General features: G+C 41.1%; 1 protein-coding gene across 1 annotated transcript in view; it reads right to left on the bottom strand.

Moving 5' to 3' along the window:
- The window catches only part of def8 (differentially expressed in FDCP 8 homolog), a 131,855-nt gene that overhangs the window by 19,231 nt on the left and 91,107 nt on the right, over positions 1–21,517 (bottom strand). The window contains exons 7-10 of the mRNA XM_016554979.1: positions 18,704–18,817; positions 18,501–18,581; positions 4,016–4,156; positions 3,317–3,426 (exon numbers count right to left, since the gene is read on the bottom strand). Of these exons, the coding sequence (XP_016410465.1) occupies positions 3,317–3,426; positions 4,016–4,156; positions 18,501–18,581; positions 18,704–18,817 (446 nt within the window). The remainder of the gene's footprint in view (positions 1–3,316; positions 3,427–4,015; positions 4,157–18,500; positions 18,582–18,703; positions 18,818–21,517) is intronic.

A 21,517-nucleotide genomic window follows, 5' to 3' on the forward strand; every position in this document is an offset into this window, starting at 1 on the left:
CTTTCTCACATAACGCACTGAAGCAGCCCCTGCATAGAGTGAATAATCCATTCTCGTTCCATCGATATCAACCAATTCAGCACCACCCTCATGGACAGCACCTGGTAACGTCGCACGTAAGAAGGTATACCTGTAAGCAACCTCCTAAGGTATAGTCCGGGGAACACGCCTAGAAATGGTATACCTTTAGTTAAGATATACCTTTAGAGTCTTCGTAATGCACTAAGAGGCAACGTTATCGGGAAACGCACACCAGTGATCTAATGTATTGTGACTTCTTTAATTCTTTAATGTCTTTAATTTTCTCCAAAAACTGTAAAGTAAAACCCAGTGAAAGTTGACACGGACAGAGTCATGTTCATCCTGAAGAACAATGTATTGAAATTTTCATGTTAACGCTGAAGGAAGTTTAATAATGGCTGTATAAATATCAAGAAATGGCCAATATAATAATGCATTTTGTCAGACTTTGACTTTAATTTCCTCGCAAAATCTACAGTAAAACCCAATGAACTCTGAAGGAATTTGAATAATGCCTGTATAAATGTCATGGAGTTCTACAATGCATTGTGACAGACTTTGCCATTCATTTTCTCTAAAATTCTACAGTAAAATCTCGTGAAAGTTGACACAGACAGAGTCTTGGGCATTCTGAAGAAGTATGAATAGAAATGTTCATGTTAACTCTGAAGGAATTTTAATAATGCCTGTATAAATGTCAAGGAATGGTCAGTGCTATGCATTGTGACAGACTTTCCCTTTCATTTTCTGTAAAATTCTAAAGTAAAATCCAGTGAAAGTTGACATAGACAGAGACTTGGGCATCCTGAAGAAGAATGAATTGAAATTTTCATGTTAACTCTAAAGGAATTTTAATAATGCCTGCAGACATATCAAGAAATGGTCAATAATATAATGCATTTTGTCAGACTTTGCCTTTAATTTTCTCCCAAATTCTACAGTAAAACCCAGTGAAAGTTGACATGGACATAGTCTTGGGCGTTCTGAAGAAGAATGAATTGAAATTTTCATGTTAACTCCGGAGCAATTTTAATAATGCCAGTAGAAAAAGCAGGAATTGATCAGTGCTATAATGCATTGTGACAGACTTTTCCTTTCATTTTCTGCAAAATTCTACAGTCAAATCCAGTGAAAGTTGACATAGACATAGTCTTGGGCATTCTGAAGAAGAATGAATAGAATTTTTCACGTTAACTCTGTAGGAACTTGAATAATGCCTGTGTAAATGTCAAGGAGTGCTATAATGCATTGTGACAGATTTTGCCATTCATTTTCTCTAAAATTCTACAGTAAAACCTCATGAAAGTTGACACAGACAGAGTCTTGGGCATTCTGAAGAAGTATGAATATACATTTTCATGTTAACTCTGAAGGAATTTGAATAATGCCTGTGTAAATGTCAAGGAGTGCTATAATGCATGGTGACAGACTTTGAATTTAATTTTCTTCAAAATTCGACAGTAAAACCAAGGTAAATTTGACAGATAGAGAGACATGGTCGTTCTGAAAAAGAATTGATTGAAATTTTCGTTAACTCTGAAGGAATTTGAATAATGCATGTAGAAAAAAGTAGGAAATATCAGTGTTATAATGTATTTTAACAGACTTTATTTTTGTGGAAAACTCCACAGTATAATATTCGAACATAATATAAATGTATCTTTTATAATGTCCAATATTAATATGCTTGTTAATAGTTTTTTTCCTGTTTTTGGGCACATTTAATTAATAACCGCTTTGAGCATCCGTACCATAATACCACAAATAGACGTGCAGCAGAATCCAGGTGGCGGCTGGCTTGACCGGGTGTTCACAGATGGTGGCTCACTTGACCGCGGTTCATATATTGCAGAGTATTAATTTACATTTAACCAGATTAATATGGAGAGGCACTCTCATATAGACCTTCGTTTATGTGTTTTTGACTTTCACAGCACGGTACACGACATGAGAACAGTTCGCTATTTAGGTTTGTACGTTAGCATGGACTCACTAACTTTAACGCTAACGTTAGCTAATTTTAGCCAGACATACCTTGCTGAAGCACAAGATGACATTAATGTTCTGCTTGAGCAGATGAAAAGTGTAACTTAATGAGCGTATGACAATCAGAAAATGAACGTTTTCATCTTTATTGTGATTGGGGTTGAATGCTTAGGGACATTTTGCTCTGTTTTGGTTGGATTTAGGAAATGGAATAAAATAAATTCCATTGCTTATCCTCTCAGGATACCTGGAATCACTGTTACAAGTACCCTAGGCACATCGTTTTTCCATTTTCGTATCATAAACACCATTAAACCGATGCGAGCTTCGGATCTTCCAATGTTTCTCTATGGCGTTGAAACCTACAGATGTCTGAGTTCCGCTCCTCGTGCAACTGATTCTCGACTGCCATTAGCTCATCTGCATTCGAGGGGAGGGGCTTACCGATAGGTCAATTATATGGACAGAGAAGGGTATAACTGCAGCCTGCAAATGGGGGAGGGAACTCCAAAACAGGGTGGGAGCTCCACAATAGGGCGCGGCTTCCTCCCATTGACAGACAGGCACATGACACGCATGCGCAATTTTTCCCCCCAATCCACTTCAGTGCAAACTCTGCCCCACAGCTGATTCTAAAGATTTTATTGGTTGTGTCAATTAAAGTGTTGATTTCCTACACTTTGCTACAAAATATGCTAACCCCTAAACCTACCCCACACCTGACCCTAACCTTAACCAGTGAAATTGACTGCACGGCGGGATTGGCGCTGAATAGCGTGGTAAAGAAAGTTGCAGTTCAGGAGATAAGAAGGGCATATGACATTAGAACAACACAATTTATTCATTTATTCACCTGACTTAATTTAAATTTTTGGGTGAAATATGCTTTAAACAATCCCTTAAAGTATGTGGTTTAGATTCCTTTTATTTATGACATATTTATGTGTCATTTATGTCATATTTTTATGTCACTCCTATTTTAAAATAAAGTATTGTTTCATCAATCAGGTTCTTTCTGTTTATTGCACATTGCTCTATTAATACAGGTCTGTTTTACTCATGGCCACAAGATAAGGATTATTATGCTTATTTTGACGAAATTATCAAGGTATAAGGCCACAAGATAAGGATTATTATGCTTATTTTGACGAAATTATCAAGGTACAAGATATATTATCACATTCCCATAAGTTAATATGATATGGTCACAACAAAATTTAGCAAACCAAACCTGTCCCTTCCAAGGCTCCATAGCAATGCATATAGCATTTGGTAAATGGCAATCTATCTGATGTGTTCAAAAACAAACCTGTGGAAAACAGCAAAACAGTCATGACAGACAGAGGTGTGGTTGTCGAATGGGAAGAGAATGTCACCCTCTTTACACAATTCACACATGAAGCCTTTGGCCTGGCATTTCTGATGGTACAAAGACAGAGAGAGTTAAGACAAAAAAAAAAGACGCTGGCACAGTAGCACACTCACACATAGCTAAACTAATTTTACCTTGGAGGCTGCTTACTTTCAAGGGGTCATACCATGATCACATTAGACATATAATTCAGAGTTGAGCTGAAATTGCTGGGGTGGTTTGTTTTACAGGTGACACTTTAGTATAGGAACCAATTCTCACTATTATCTAGGTGCTTATTGGCATGCCTATTAATAACATATTGGCTGTTTATTAGTACTTATAAAGCGCATATTCTGCATGACCATATTCTACATCCCTAATCCTACCCAATACCTAAACTTAACAACTACCTTACTAACTAGTAATAAGCAGCAAATAAGGCGTTTATTGAGGCAAAAGTCATAGTTAATGGTTTGTTAATAGCGAGAATTGGACCTTAAAATAAAGTATGACCGTTTTACACAACACAAACACTGAAAATGATAAGTTTCTAGTCATGAAATATTTTAGGACTAATATATATATATATAGATATTTACACACACACACACACACACACACACACATATGTATGTCCTATACCCACAAACCTACCTCACAGTCCAGTTTAATATGTTTGGCAAAAGTTGTGTGAATTTCAGTAAGGGAACAGCTGAGACGCCCGCTGGAGGTGTCAATCAGATCCTGTAGGCTGTACATGTCGTCATTCTCCACAAAGTGCTGGCGATCTTGAAGCTGTGACATTACAATTATACCATATGTTATTTTAAAATCCACCATCTTTACCCTAATCCTACCTGAATGATAATTTATTTAGAGTTCAAAAATTCAAGTAGTTCATACAGTACACAAGATCACAGATAATTAACACAGACAAAGAAACATCTTGGTTATGTATGTAACCCTTGTTCCCTGATGGAGGGAATGGAGACGTTATGTCGTGACAACATAGGGGTATTGGGAGCCCAGATTCTCTATGATTAAGAGAAAATGCCAATGAAATTTGGCTAGTGGATTTTGCATGCTGAGCCACTCAATGTGCATATGGGTATAAATAGGCGACAGGTGCATCTACTCATCAGGTTTTATGCTGAGGAGCCGAGAACGTGTCCCTGGCTACCAGCGATGGTTTCGAGGTTGTGGCATAACGTCTCCGTTCCCTCCAACAGAGAATGAGGGTTACGTACGTAACCAAGATGTTCCCTTTCTGTCGTTCACTACGACTTATGTTAAGCACAAATGTTGGCAAGCAGCAGCATGTCAGACAAATTTAACGCAAAGTTCGTAACCTTCCCAAAGCCCCAGCGCAAATACGCTGACCTTGGTGCCCAAAGGGACCAGAGGTGAGTACATTGCTTCTGGAGATAGTCATGCCGCTGTTCCTGAACACAGAAATCTTTTCCAGAAGAGACTGACAGAACGTGTCTGTCAAGGGAAGACACGGGTTCACCAAGAGGGAAACCTTACCGTGGAAGAATACACATATGGGATTCGCCCACAGGTAATCAAGCCATATGGACAACTGGGCTGACCTGGGACCCGGGCATGCTAACACGATAATGGGCCTGGTGTCAGATTGTCCCTCGAGTCTGACTGCCGGGGGTGCTGGAGGATGCTTGACTAGGGTTCGCCGTCAGGGAACTCGACTGGGAGAGAAAGGCTCTCGCATCCCCGTGTGAGGGGGAATGGCGCAGCAAGCATGTCAACGGCCGGTCCTTCCCGCCAATTACCTATTACCCAACACACAGGAAGAAACCGGCTCGACGCAGAGACTGTTCGATGTCGCCCAGCCCGCAGCTCTACAGGTGTCTGCCAGAGAGTCGCCGTGCACCCATGCATATCAGGAGGCAACACTCCGGGTGGAGTGAGCCCTCAACCCTAGGGGGCATGGCTCGCCTTGGGACTGGTACAGTGGGCCAACCTCTGCTTGGAGACAGCCTTCCCTTTCTGCTGACCTCCGTAGCAGACAAAGAGTTTCTGGGTGCAGTCCACGTATATGCAAAGCACTCTTACGGGACACAGCAACTCTAGGGCTGGGTCTGCCTCTTCCGGGGGCAGTGCTTGCAGGTTCACCACCTGATCGTGGAAAGGTGTGGTGGGAACCTTGGGCACGTATCCAGGCCAGCCTGAACACAAGGCACTCTTCGCTCACCGAAAATGCTCACAGAGGGTCCCCCGACCCTCTTGATGGAAGTAAACATGGTCAGGAGCGCTGTCTTAGCAAACAGGAATTTTAACTCAACTGACTCCAGCGGCTCAAAGGGATCTCTCTGAAGGCCAGCCAGGATGGTAGAGAGGTCTCAGGAGGGCACCAGGGGTGGCCTAGGAGGATTCAACCTTCTGGCACCCCTCAGGAACCTAACGATGAGATCGTGCTTTCCCAGGGACTGGCCGTCCACTGCATCATGATGTGCTGCGATAGCATAATAATAAGAATAAGAATAAGTATCACTTTTTTATTTTTTATTTCTCCTCTTTCCTATTACTTGTTTCGCTTCTGTTTCAATTTTTATAACCATTTCTTACTATGTGTAAGTAAGTTGTTGTGTTATTTTTTAGGATTACTGATAAACTACTGTCATTTGATTTGTATTATTTGTATTTGTCTGCAGGAAAGAAAGTGTTACTCTAATCATGCATCTTCGGAGGTCTTCTCGGCGAGAAGAACACCAGTTCGTGAACAGACTCCACTTCAGAGTGTAGGCTTACCTCGTAGAGGGAGCTCTAGCCTGAGTGATGGTGTCTACCACCGCCGTTGGCAGATCACTTAAGTCTGCCTCGTCCCGTCCAGGAGCCACATGTGGAGGTTCTAAAGATCAGGACGCGGGTGCCATAGGGTTATGTGTCCCTGAGAAAGAAGGTCCTTCCACAGGTGGATGCGCCAGGGAGGGGCTGTTGCGAGGAGTGTGAGTTCCGAAAACCAGGTCCGGATGGGCCAGTAAGGCGCAACCAGCAAGACCTACCAGCAAGACCTTGCAGTGTTTTTGCGAGGAGGCTCACTGGGGGAAACGCATACTTGCGTAGAGCCCGAGGCCAGCTGTGTACCAGTTTGTCCGTGCCAAGGGGGGCCTCGGTCAGGGAGTAATACAGTTGGCAGTGAGAGGACTCGTGGGAAGCAAACAGGTCTAACCTGGGGTTCCCCGAATCGACTCCAAATCAGCTGGACTGTCTGGGGATGGAGTCGCCATTCTCCAGGGAACGTGAGCTGTCGTGACAGTGCATCAGCTGCACAATTGAGCTCCCCTGGAATGTGGACGGTGCGCAGAAATTTGAGACTCGTCTGACTCCAGAGGAGGAGATGGTGGGCGAGTTGTGACATGCGACATGATCGTAGACCTCCCTGTCGGTTGATGTATGAAACAGTTGAAGTGTTGTCCATGTGAACAAACACGTGATTGTCTTGCAGCAGTGGCCGGAATTGCCGCAAGACTAGATGCACTGCCAGCAACTCCAGGCAGTTGATGTGCCAAAGCAGTCGAGGCCCTGTCCAGAGCCCCGAGGCTGCCTGCCCGTTGCATGTTGTAATAACTTGGATTACTTAATTGTATAAGGGGAATTAATTATTATTAATTCATTCGGCATAATAGTAGTGTCCGTATATGATAGAAATCCCTACAATGTGGTGCCAAGCCCATACTGGAGGCATCCGTCATGACAACGACATCCCGGGACACTTGTTCTAAGGGCACTCCGGCCCATAGAAAGGCAAGGTCTGTCCAGGGGCTGAATGTGCGGTGACACGTCAGCGTGATGGTCACACGAAGTGTACCGCAGTGCCATGCCCATCTCGGGACTCGGGAGTGTAACCAGTGCTGAAGTGGTCTCATATGAAGCAATCTGAGCGGCGTGACTGTGGCTGTGGATGCCATATGCCCCAGGAGCCTCTGAAAGTGTTTCAGTGGTACCACTGTCCTGCCTCTGAAGGAACTCAGGCAGTTCAGCACGGACTGGGCGCTCGTTGGTGAGACGCGCTGTCATACCCACTGAGTCTAACTTCATACCGAGAAAAGAGATTCTCTGAACAGGGGAGAGCTTGCTCTTTTCCCAGTTGACCCGAAGCCCCAACTGGCTGAAGTGCCGGAGCACCAGGTCCCTGTGATCGCACAGCTGCTCTTGCGACTGGGCCATGATGAGCCAGTCATCGAGACAGTCGAGGATCCTGATGCCCACTTCCTGTAACGGGGCGAGGGCACCCTCGACCTTCATAAAGACACGGAGGGACAGGGACAGCCCGAAGGGGAGGACCCTGTACTACCATGCCTGACCATCGAACACAAACGGTAGGAACGGCCTGTGTCGAGGAAGGATCGAGACATGAAAGTACACGTCCTTCAGGTTGACCACTGCAAACCAATCCTGGGGCTGGATGCATCTGATGATGCACTTCTGCGTCAACATCTTGAACAGGAGCTTGTTGAGGGCCCGATTCAAGACTCGCAGATCCAGAATTGGTCGAAGGCCACCGCATTTCTTGGACATGATATAGTAAGGGCTGTAAAACCCAGACTCCATCTCAGCTGGAAGGACAGGCTCGGTTGCATCCTTCGCCAATAGGACAGCAATCTCTTCACGCAAGACAAGGGCATCTCGGACTGCCACCGAAGTCTCGAGGACGCCGCTGAACCTGGGGATCACCTGGCAAACTGAATTGGGTAGCCGAGTCGGACTGTCCGAATGAGCCAGCGGGTTGGTTTGGGCAGCGCAAGCCACACTCCCAAACTGTGCGAGTGGCACCAAAGGGACAATCGTCATACCCGCAGTGGTGTAGCGATGGGAAGTCGTGCTGGATGGGCCCCGTGGAAAGTCGTGCTGGGAGTCCCCTTCAGGGACACGAGGAGCCCTGCCGGAGATGCGTGGGGAGGTGTTGCGTCCCCAAACAGCAATCTTTTGGCTGCTGGCGATAGGGGGCATCACGGGCGAGAGTGAGGAGGCAGTGCATTGCTCACTGTCAACCCAAGGGCCTGATGGCCCAGAGCAGGGCTGTACGTTAACTTTTTTTTCACATAGCACTGGTGCTACAGAGGTTGAAAGTTTTGTAGCACAGGCCAAAAAGTTGTAGCACAAGTATAAAACATCGTTATTATGTCTGAAAACAAACACAAGTAATGGAGTTCATCACTTAAACAGGCACTGATGTTCCATACAGAGCACAAAAAATACAAACCATCACAAAAATTGTTTTTAGACAAAGTTTTCTTAATTTGCTAAAAATGGAAGAGTGCAGAAACATAACACCTCTTACACCTTAACAAAATATAAAATAAAAAAGAATGGCAGACATTTAGGCCAAAGTGAGCAAAGATAAAAATCTTTGTCATTATTTTATCTTTGTTATTAGAAAATAAGAACAAAGATATACATTACAAATACACATAATATACAAATAAAACAAACAGTGCTTCATTTTTCAGGTACAGTATTTAGCAGTAACATTCAAGAAATTGAACTAATAAATATTAAAATAAAATACTATATACACTATATACATCAATTATCCTTTTTTTCAAAGCACCTGACTGATGATAAGTTCATCAGTCAAGAGCAGTGAGCAGATTTTTTCTGTGTTTTGTTGTTTTATTAACATTAAAAGAATAGTTCACCAAAAATGAGAGGAAAAGGAAACTGCTCTTTCTTTGAAAATGTGGGTACCACTTGCCCTTGTGCCAGTGGTGGAACAGAAACAAAACAAAACCAAGGATTCTACGCCTGGCCCTCCTCCGGGGGAAGGAGCGGTGCTGTCTACACCACCTCCTGTAGAAGAGCAGTTCCTCGCCCCTTTGGCCATCCATGTCAGAGCTGCTGCAGGAGGGCGCCCTGGGCGACGGGCAGGCTGAAGCGTGGCCCGTGGCGGAGCGGTGTCAGCTGGGGGATCACACGCAAGATGTGCTGGATTGCCTCAGTCTGTCGCTGCACTGCCAAAAACTGCTGGGAGAAGTTCTCGACAGTGTCTCCGAATAGCCCAGCCTGGGAGATGGGGGCATCAAGAAAGCCAACTTTGTCGGCTTCCCTCATCTCTGCCAGGTGATGGTAGATGGCAGGTAGATGGTGCTCTTGGGCCACAAGTGCGGATATTGCCTTCCCGAGAGCGAAGTCGGTTGCCAAACGCAGCTCCTGTATCAACCCTGGGTTGGTGCCACCCTCGTGCATGTCTTTGAGTGCCTTGGCTTGGTGGACTTGCAGGATCGCCATGGCATGCAAGGCAGAGGCAGCTTGACCCGCAGCGCTGTAGGCCTTAGCAGCGAGAGCTGCCGTGGTTCTACAGGTTTTGAAGGGGAAGCGAGGATGATTCCTCCAAGTGGCGGCGTTTTGCGGGCACAAGTGCACTGCAACCGCTCTCTCCACCTGGGGAATGTCCACATAACCCCTAGCTGCCCCGCCATCGAGGGAGGTGAGGATGGAGTAGGGAGACGAGCAGATTCTGGCTGAAAAAGGGGCCGTCCATGACTTCGTCAGCTCCTTGTGCACCCCCCCTGGGAAGATAGGAACCGAGGCAGGGTGTGGTCGCGAGCCATGGCCCACGCCGAGGAACCAATCATCTAACCATGAGGGTTCGGGACTGGGCGGTCTGCACACCTCCAGCCCGATACTCATGGCAGCCCGAGAAAGCATGACCATCAGTTCCGGGTCCGATTCGGCAGTGGCGACAACACCCGAGGGGAGCAGCATCGCCGAATTTTCATCCTCGGAAGATGACAGCCCATCCCCCGATGCTGTGATCGACATCTTATCCTCCTGCAGCGTGCTGAATGAAAGGCTGAAACGGCTGCGAGACGGCTCAGACGAATCACCGGGAAGCCGCACGGGACAATCGCTGCAGGAGGAGTGAGAGGTTCGCGGGGATGGACTGTGACCTCAGATCACCCTAAGCACCAGCTGGCGGTCCTCTGCTCGTGGCAGAGAAACCGGGACGGGTGGTGACAGAAGGTGCCCCTCCGCACCCCTTGAGGAGAGAGAGGCGCGATCGCAGCGTTGTCATGGTCATACGCTCACAGTTAATGCATGAACTATCCACAAATGCATCTTCAGCGTGCTGGATGCCCAGACACTGAAGACAACGATCGTGGCCATCAGTAGAGGACAGGTAACGACCACACCCAAGAGGACACAGCCGGAGCGGTATCTTTAAAAAGACATGAACCGACCGTGATCAGAAACTGCTCTTTTAGATAAACCACCCAGGGGAATCGCTGACTCAACAGGGGCACCACTGATCGTGCCATAACGCCACCCAGAACAGCCTCTTCTTTATCCAGCAGAGAGAATTTGCCTGGTAAATATTGAACTGTGTAGCTCATTCACTCGTCTCCGAAGCAAAAATCTGATGAGTGGATGTACGTCACCTATTTATACCCGTATGCACGGGGAGGGGCTCAGCATGCAAAATCCAATAGCCTAATTTCATTGGTGTTTTCTCTTAATCAGAGAGGATTCGGGCTCCCAATTAAGTTCCAAGATTAAGACTCTAAGACTCTTTAACTAACTGCATAGCATTATATATATATATGATCCTTTCATTAGAGCCAATCAATAAAGTTTAAGAGTCTTAATTGTAAAGTTTAGGTGGAATTTTGTAGAGCTGCGACAAGAGCTTATTAGGTTAACAGTAAACAGATATAAAACTCTCTCAACACCAGTGAAGAACATAACCAATAATGCTATGTTGGAACTCATGGGCTGAATAATTTTTTTGCCCCAAGTTGACTTGCTAATTTGGTTAATTAAATTAAATTAATCAACATTAAATTAATCAATCAATCAAATTGGGTAACAGGTACATTTGACTATAATTTAACCTTCAAATTTGCCAGCTAGCTTAAACTTAACACATACTGCTGGCCTAATCAAAAATTCCCTTCAGTTTACTTTTAAGGGCTGCAAACACATCAGGCGTGAAAAAGGTTACAGGATGCACCATAAAATTGATACAATACCAAAAACGTTGTGACCTCACACAATAAATCACTGAAGATGCAAGTTCTGCACTTTTGCAAAAAATGCAGTTATATCCACTGTGTCTGACTGCTCCGCACAATGAATCAGACATTACCCAAATGTCTTTATTCTACTTTTAGCTATAGTTCTGAAAAGGTAAAAGGGGAGATATTGCTACAATTTATAACAATATTTTCAGTATTTCTCAGAGGGCGGGCTTCAAGTATAACTCGTTTAAAATAATGGTGCTTCATATAACATTATCCAGAGAAACAAGTGGTAATGATAAATCCTCTGTGATGTTTGTACTGGCTACTGTATACAGGCCACCAGGGCACCATACAGACTTTATTAAAGAATGTGCTGATTTTATATCCGAGTTAGTGCTGGCTGCAGATAAAGTTTTAATTGTTGGTGATTTTAATATCCATGTTGATAATGAAAAAGATGCATTGGGATCAGCATTCATAGACATTCTGAACTTTATTGGGGTTAGACAACACGTGTCAGGACCTACTCATTGTCGAAATCATACTCTAGATTTAATACTGTCACATGGAATTGATGTTGATGGTGTTGAAATTATGCAGCCAAGCGATGATATCTCAGATCATTGTTTAGTCTTGTGCAAGCTTCATATAGCTAAAACTGTAAATTCTACTCCTTGTTACAAGTATGGTAGAACCATCACTTCTACCACAAAAGACTGCTTTGTAAGTAATCTTCCTGATTTATCCCAATTCCCTAGCATTTCCAAAACCTCAGAACAACTTGATGATGTAACAGAAACTATGGACTCTCTCTTTTCTAGCATTTTAAATACAGTTGCTCCTTTACGCTTAAGGAAGATTAAGGAATACAGTCCAACACCGTGATATAACGAGCACACTCGCTCCCTAAAGAGAGCAGCCCGGAAAATGGAGCGCAGCTGGAGGAAAACAAAACTAGAGGTATTTCGTATTGCTTGGCGGGAAAGTAACCTATCCTACAGAAAAGCATTAAAAACTGCTAGATCTGATTACTTTTCGTCTCTTTTAGAAAAAAAACTAACATAACCCCAGGTATTTATTCAATACAGTGGCTAAATTAACGAAAAATAAAGCATCAACAGGTGTTGCAATTTCCCAACAGCACAGCAGTAATGACTTTTAGCACTAATTAACTATTTTACTTCCAAGATCGATTCCATTAGAGATAAAATTGTAACCATGCAGCTGTCAGCTACAGTATCACATCAGATAGTGTGCTATAGATCCCCATGAGGAACAATTCCACTCATTCTCTACTATAGGAGAGGAAGAATTGTATAAGTTTTTTAAATCATCTAAACCAACAACATGTATGTTAGACCCTATTCCATCTAAGCTCCTAAAAGAGGTGCTTCCAGAAGTCATAGATCCTCTTCTGACTATTATTAATTCATCATTGTCATTAGGATATGTCCCAAAAACCTTCAAACTGGCTGTTATTAAGCCTCTCATCAAAAAACCACAACTTGACCCCAAAGAACTAGTTAATTACAGACCGATCTCGAATCTCCCTTTTCTGTCCAAAATACTAGAAAAGGTAGTATCCTCACAATTATATTCCTTCTTAGAGAAAAATGGTATCTGTGAGGATTTCCAGTCAGGATTTATACTGTATCATAGTACTGAGACTGCTCTCATTAGAGTTACAAATGACCTGCTCTTATCAACTTTTACCGCAGATTCATCCGCAAGTACAGTCTAATCACAGCACACCGACTTCACTTCTCAAGACAAACCTACTAAATTAAGGTGGAACGAGGAGGCGGTAAAATCCTTTGAGAATCTCAAAACCAGCTTTACCACAGCACCCATCTTAAAACATACAGACCCAGAACTGCTCTTCGTAGTTGAAGATGATGCCTCAGATTGTGGGATTGGTGTGGTACTCTCGCAACACCATGGCAGCCCTGGTAAGCTTCATCCCTGTGCCGCCTTCTCACGTAAACTAAATGCTGCTCAGAGGAATTACGATGTAGGCAACAAGGAACTTCTCTCGATGAAGGCAGCGCTGGAAGAATGGCACCACTGGTTAGAGGGGGCTGTTCATCCTTTTCAGATTACCACTAATCACAATAACCTTAAATATATCAAAGAAGCCAAACGTATGAACTCCAGGCAGGCCCGATGGTCCTTATTTTTCTCCCGCTTCAATTTTACAGTAACAGACCCACCAGGCAAAAAGAATCACAAGGCAGATGCACTCTCAAGCATGATCCAGAACAGGTAAACCATCCTATCGTGACCATCTTACCACCTTCTGTGGTCATTGTACAAATCAGTTGGGGCATTATGAGGCATTAGATTCAACAAGCGCAACAAGATGACCCACCACCACCAGAATGCCCTATGAACCAGCAATTTGTCCATCAAGCTCTACGCCATTGAACTTTGCACTGGGTCCACACCTCACTAGGTTCTGGACATCCTGGTATCCACCGAACCACAACCCTGGTACGTAATGCATTCTGGTGCCCGAATATCAACCAGGACATTATTAATTTCGTCAAGGCCTGCTCAGTCTGTGCTCAATCTAAAACCCCTCGTGAACTTCCAGCCAGCCTGCTCCAGCCTCTGTTGAGGGCAAAACACAGATTTATCAAAGAATTAGCTGATTTTCTGAATTAGTACTGCCAGCAGATAAAGTCTTAATTGTAAGTGATTTTAACACCCACACAGATAATGAAAAAGATGCATTAGGACTGGCATTTATTTACATCCTAAATTCTATTAGGGTTAGACAACACATGTCAGGACTCCCTTATTGTCATAATTCTACTTTGATGATGTTGAAATTCTGCAGTGATGATGTTTCAAATCATTATCTAGTCTTGTGTGTAGCAAATCAGCTCAAAAGGGAAATGTGTTAAAGGGTTACTCCACCCCAAAATGAACATTTTGTTATTAATCACTTACCTCCAAGTCGTTCCAAACCCATAAAAGCTTCGTTCATCTTCGGAACACAATTTAAGATATTTTGCGTACGTTGTTCTGTGTCAGCCCCGCCACAAGGATACGCTGTTTTTGTTCAAATCAAAGCATAGAAAACAGCGTATCCTTGTGGCGCGGTTGACACAGAACAACGTATGCTATTTGCGTGCAGCAGATATTCTCCAAAATGGCGCTACGCTGACATAGAGGACACGATTTGTTGAATAAAGTCGTTGTTTTTGTTTTCTTTGCACAGAAAAAGTGTTCTCGTCGCTTCATTAAATTCAGATTGAACCACTGATGGCAGATGGACTATTCTGACGACGTCTTTCATACTTTTCTGGGCCTTGACAGTGTAATTTACTTGGCAGTCAATGGGACAGTTACAAGCCTCCCGGTTTTCATCCAAAATATCTTAAATTGTGTTCCGAAGACGAACGAAGCTTTTACGGGTTTGGAACGCCCGTGGGGGTAAATGATTAATGACAAAATGTTCATTTTGGGGAGGAGTAACCCTTTAATTAATTATAATCAATAAATGTATTTGGAAAAAAACTGGTTTTACAGAATCAGTCTCAGACATCCTGCCAGCACTCACCTAGTGAATGTGAGAACATCTATAGACTACAGTAGAATATTACTCTCTTGGCCATAGATAATAATATCCTAATACTCATTCAACATACTTTTAACAGCATGTAGCTGTAATCGGGATGATTAGGGACTCCAGTTATGAGCAAACTACGAACAACCTCAAGTGTGATAAAACAAGACTTTATTAACTACACGAGACACTTAAACTATTCTAACACACACACGCACACACACACACTTACAGTTTGGTATAAGAATGAATGATGCATTTATATAGCGCTTTATTGTGTATTGCTGTACACCCAAAGCACCTTACAATCATGTGGGGTGGGCAACCAGTCTTGGGTTGCAGGGTGATATGGCTGTGGCTATCAGAAGAGGGTTAAAGCTGAAGCATAGTAAAGAATAAAAGCATGAAGTTAAAGCAGTATTTGAAAAATACTGTTAGTGTAACTACTGTTACTGATAGTGTTTTCCGAAGTACTTCTGAGTCCACGTAACTATATTTAACACCGCAGCATGACGGTTTCTTATGCAATTCCATCTGAGGGCTCAAAGGTCATGCCCATTCAACTGAGGTTGTGACACTGTCACACAGGACACATGTTTTTAACATGCTCAATATATTATAATGATTTTATATATTTGAGTTTTAATAGGTTTTCATGTTATCTTAGCCATTTTATTCCTCTTTACCATTTTAATGTGTGTATGTCTTTAAGTGACTCTGGGTCTGCCTGTCATGTGACTCATCATATGACAGGAAACCAGAACTAAACAGCATATAGGAGGCAGCATGAAAAACAATCAGGGTCTCTAGACAAAAGATTACTAGACAATTTAAGACCCAAAACACTTTTAAACATGGACTACAAATTATCAGGAATTATAGCAGCTAGAATGAAAAAAAAGCCTGTCTCAGGTAATAAGTGAAAACTCAATCTGGCTTCCTTGGTGGAAGATCCATTCATAACAACATAAGATCAGTTCTAGATTTGATCGATTACAGTGATATATTTGTAGAGAATGGCTTCGTTGTATTTCTAGACTTCTACAAAGCCTTTGATTCAGTAGAACCGTTTATCCGTTTATCTTAGAAGCTTTAAAGCATTTTGGTTTTGGTCAGAAATTCACAAATCTAATTAGTATACTTTATAATGATATTAATAGTTGTGCATCTTTAGAACATGGCACTTACTCAAGATTTTTAGTTAAGAGGGGCATTAGGCAATGGTGTAACATTTATTATATTCCTTTACTATTTATAATGGTTGCTGAATTATTGTCCATTATGGTAAAGAACAGTGGATCTGAAGGCTTTAACATATTGGGGAAACACATCATAATAACTCAATTTGCAGATGATACAACTTTGTTCTTAAAAAATTAAAACCAAATTGTTGCAGCACTAGATTCAATTAATCAATTTTCTAAAGCATCAGGTGTTATGTTAAATATTAATAAGTGTGAAATTCTTGCTTTGCATGAACAACCAGCTCGCTCAATCAGTAACATAAGTGTTAAAATGGAAGTTAAATATTTGGGTATTACAGTCACCCGAAATAAAAAAATAAGAGAGAAAGAAAATATTCTTAGAAATATTGATAAATGTAAAAAGATGTTGAACTTATGGCTACAAAGGGATATAACTATATTTGGCAGGGTTTTGCTGTCCAAGATGGATACTTAGTAATCGAAAATCTTTGTTTGTAGGGACTTGGATGGAAAAAGGAATATGGGCAATATCGCATTTGATGGATAATTATGTTTTTAAAAAAATATATATTATAGTGATGTGTGTGGTAAATTTAATTTACAATGCTCAATTAGAGAATACAACAAAGTAATGAAGGCCATCCCAGTACCCCTGCAAACAATGATTCAACAGTTTGTTTTGTACTCTAATACTATACCAGAAATTAAATAACTCTGTATTGAAGGTACAAATCTAAAGAGCAAACAATTTACAAATAAGTTTATTAGAAAGGTATTAGCTAAACAATATTTCAAAAGAATATATGTTTTTCAAGAATTTAGTGAAGAAGAGGCAAAGAAAATAAGGAAGCGATATTTAGTATATCCAATCCTTCCTAAGGCCAAATAAGTGACATTTAAAATTTTAAATGACATTTATCCTTCTAATAACTTTTTGCATGAAAGATTTAATTGGGAGAATAATTCATGCGGGTTCTGTGAGGATGACATTTAAACGGTAGAACATGTTTTCTGGCTTGAATTTCAAAACTGGCTTCATTCCAAACATATACCAATACACCCTTGGACTGTGGTCTCAATTAAAGTTGGAGTATTGTTGAAAGATAAGAACCTAGACTTTTTGATAAATAACTTAATTATTTTGTGCAAACACTTTATTCATAGATGCAAGTATTTAAAGGATAACCCCAACTTCAGCGGATGGAAGAATGAATTACATGACAGACAGAATTGCCCAGAAACTCTTATATAATTTGAACTTGTTTTTGTTGATAGAATAAGACTCACACCCTTCTTTTTCTGCTTTGTTTTTTTTTCTTGCAATTTGCTGTATCAACATTAATAATATGTGTTCAGTTATTGAAATATGTCGTTAAAGTTTGTATTTGAATTGTATGCATTAAAAAAAAAAAATCAGGGTCTCTGGCCAAAGCACTGAACACGCTGGATTGAGGAGTTACCTTTGTGGACCTGCCATTCCAGCATCTCACTTTTATTGGATTATCACTTTCTTTGGATTGTATATACACCGGTGGACACTTTTACATTGGAACTTACAGCATGATGGATTTCTTAAGGACTGTTTTAATGGTATGGAAATGAAACACTCTTTTAACAGCCTAGGATTTCTAGTTTTATTGTGTTGTTTTAAGTTCCTTGTGAATTCTGTAAATACACTATTCATTCTACATTTGTCGTTGTCTCATCTTTTTAAAACACTTATCACACAGTTTAATCTGATCCCATTTTAAACCCATGTAATTCGACCGATAAGGCCAATCGTTACAAGGTTTCCTGCCTTGCCCTACACAGACTTGAGATTTCTTTGGATTCCCTGAATCTTTTCACAATATTATGTATGGTAGATGGTGAAAGACCTAAATTCTTTGCGATTTTGCATTGAGAAATTAGATTTTTGATTTGTTTGACACTTCTCTCATGAAATTGGGCACAAAGTGATGAGCCATGATCCAGCTTTGCTTGCAAAGACTGAGATGCTCCTTTTATACCTAAACATGATACCCTCACTTATTACCAATTCACATGCTTACTGGGAACTGTTTCAAAACAGTTTAATTTGGATATCCTTTAACTTTTTCACTTTTATTTTGTCTTTTTTGGAGTGTGCTGCAGCCAACAACATTGACTGTAAGGCCCTGTCCTAGATGAAATACAGGAGTGTGTCCATGAAGGATGTAGAGTGTCCCTTTTGTGGTCACATTTGTGCCCCTGATGCAGACTTTTGCTGAGTTATGCAGGCTCCACAGCACAGCCAATTTATACATCTTATGCCACTAAAGTGTAAACTCCAAGGAGAAATGAAAGGGTGTAGGGCACCATTTGTGACATGGCCTAAATGAGATTGTGTCCTAATTACTTACATGCAGCAGGAGTCGGGCCTCCATGGCCTCCTTACAGGTGATGAAATATGGCTTCATTAGCAATATATCCTGACGTAATTTCTGAAGTACAACAATGATAAGAGATATAATTAGATTACTTACAATTGGATGCTGTTTCAGCAAATGCACTGTTCATAATAACCCGTTTTACAAATAATAATAATTAAAAAAAAAAAACTTACTCTGATTTCCACCAGCTCCTCCACAAAGTTAAAGAGAAGAGGGTTGATTTCCTTCAGTTTGAGCACAGGCCTGGATATCATCAAAGCAAGATAGCGCATTGATGTACGACACACCTGAACACATCAAATACACATCACAAGAGTCTTAAGTCATGAGTCACTATCAAACTGAAAAATATTTATATGGTAACATTTTAGTTTAAGGGACAATTCTCACTATTAACCAGTTTATTTATATGTGCAATATCACATGAGTAGCCATGCGATATGGCTGTATATCGGCACGACTGTGATTCAGCCGTAGTCAATCACAGCATGACGATATACAGCCATATCGCACGGCTACTCGTGTGATATTGCTCATACATATCAAGTATGATAACCTGCATCTAATACAGCATTCATTCTTCAGCTCAATCTCATATTCACAATAAATCATCAGTTTGAATGTCTGCTGAGGAAAGGGTGACAAGAATCTGTTAAGGGTGACAGCACTGCTCGGTGAATTTGTTGGCTGCGTCTTATTGGTGTTATTGAAAGTAAAAATTACTTCCTTGTTTACAGCCCTGTTTCAGTCTTTTCAATATTCAGCAGTATTTACTGCTGACTCACTCATAAAAACAATCTCTTGTCGCCATCTAATTGTGGAACAATGGAGTTCCAATATCACTTGAATATCACACTCCTCTAAGCCAATTAGATTTGAGGACCAGAAAGAACTGTTCTATAATTAATATATATATAGCTTTTCTGAAGATCCAGAGAAAAGTGGCATATTAAAGGTGATAATGTAAATTAGAGATGCACCGATCAACCAGTCAGGGACCGGAATCAGCCGATTTTCCGCATGCTTGACCCGGACCGGTGATCGGCCAGTCAGTCTCATGTCTTGCAGATTCCGAGTTGGTCCATTTTGACATCACAGCCACACTCACAACTGCATGTAAACATGTTGTCGGTGTGGAAGTTCTTCACTGTGAGTGAAGAAGACACAAAGTTCACAATTTGTAATACGTGTAGGGCCAAAGTAAACCATGGGGGAACCACAGGGCTCTATTAACGCTTGTACATTTTTTAAAGGGGCACGTGAGAGAGAATTTTACTTACCCGACCGGACAAGAAGCCTTATTAAAACGTCAATAACAAAAATAAATAGGGAAGTACTGAAACTTGGTCACGAATGATTCTGATTTTACTGCATATATTGTAAACGGCGTCTGATAATGTATTGATGTATTGTAAATGAGAGAGAGACTTGTGCAGAAATCAAAATAATTGAGCACGACAGCACAGACAAAGTATCTCAGAGAAAGTTTTAGATGCATACTGAGGGATAAAAAATTACATTTAGCCTATAATATATGATATAGGTGAGCAACATATCAGCATGATTGCAATATGACACCATACAATAGTAGTGCAATAAACAAGAAGTTAAAATGAGTGACTTACATTTTAGACAGAATATTGACTGTTTTTGCTTAGTTTTGCAAAAGAAAATAGTTCCAATCAAAGCCACAGCAGAACAGTTGTATGTCTCCGAACAACACACCGCTGTGTTTCATTACTGAATGAATCCATGTTATTGAACGAATCGAGTGAGTCGATGATTGAGTGACCCATTCATAAAGACAGTAACTTGCCTCCAGGGCTTGAAAACGAATTTTTTTTTTCAATCTGTTCACTCCGAGCAGAATCGATATTTTAACGTTTCTGTTCCTGCGTTCCTCTGTATTATTACCGTTCCAAAACTGGTTCGGGTAGAAGAAATACCGGTTAATAACGTTATTATTATTATTTTTTAAATTCTTTGCCTATAATAATAATAATAATAATAATAATAAAGTACAGCGTTTTCTTTACTAAAAAAAAAAACCGGGAAGAGATCTGGTAACGTTAGCCTATAACCTGCTGCGCTTAGTCACAGCCAATACAGCATCATCTTTTCTAGATTTTGGCCAAATGTAGGCTACAAAACAAAAGAAAAAAAACTATCAACACTTTAAAGACATTAAAGTATTTTTAAGATATTTAAAAATGTTTGCTGCATTGTTAAAAAACGCTACTTGTATAAGATTGCATTTTGAGAGTGAAAAAAACATAAGTAGCATATAGCTCACATTGCATTTTATTAGCCCTATTACATTCAGAAATAGTGTAGGCTAAAGCAAAATGTTTACAAACATTATAAATACATTTATTAGTTTCTCTCCACAACAAATCCTCTAAAGTTAAGGCAATGCGTTTAGGCTATAAAAACGTCAATCCAAAAACAAATTAATTTAAGGTGAAACTGATGCCTACCTCTCTCATTCGGCACGAATCCAAATGTTTCCATATTCGCGACATATCTGGATGCTAAAATATTATTTATTATAGGCTAGGCTTTGTACATTCATCGACTTAAAACATCATCCTTTACATCGGCTATATAGCACAGTGAGGCGGTGGTCACGCTGAACGCAGCAGATTTTGTACAATGGAGCAGTGTTACTTATTTGTTTCTTTAACTGTATTTTATTTTGATAATGAACAGGCTGCAATGTCGCAAAAATATGTTGTGCGTGTGCGTGAGGCACCGGCCCGATAGTCATACCAATGCTGGTTGGTTATACAGATAGAAGTAAGACATTATTCAAAGCTGTCAAGCTTTTGCAAAATAAATAAAACAGTAAAATAAATAAAACTCTAAAGCTTTTAAAATAAAGAAAACTACTTTCTGCCATCTCGGTTTCCTTTCCTAGAACTTTGAAACGCGTCACAATGAACTGTAACTCACATTTTTTCTTTCGTTTTGTTAATCTGTCAATGATT

This window comes from Sinocyclocheilus rhinocerous, unplaced genomic scaffold (assembly GCF_001515625.1).
Source record: "Sinocyclocheilus rhinocerous isolate Xijiao unplaced genomic scaffold, SAMN03320098_v1.1 scaffold2392, whole genome shotgun sequence".
NCBI classification, from domain to species: domain Eukaryota; kingdom Metazoa; phylum Chordata; class Actinopteri; order Cypriniformes; family Cyprinidae; genus Sinocyclocheilus; species Sinocyclocheilus rhinocerous.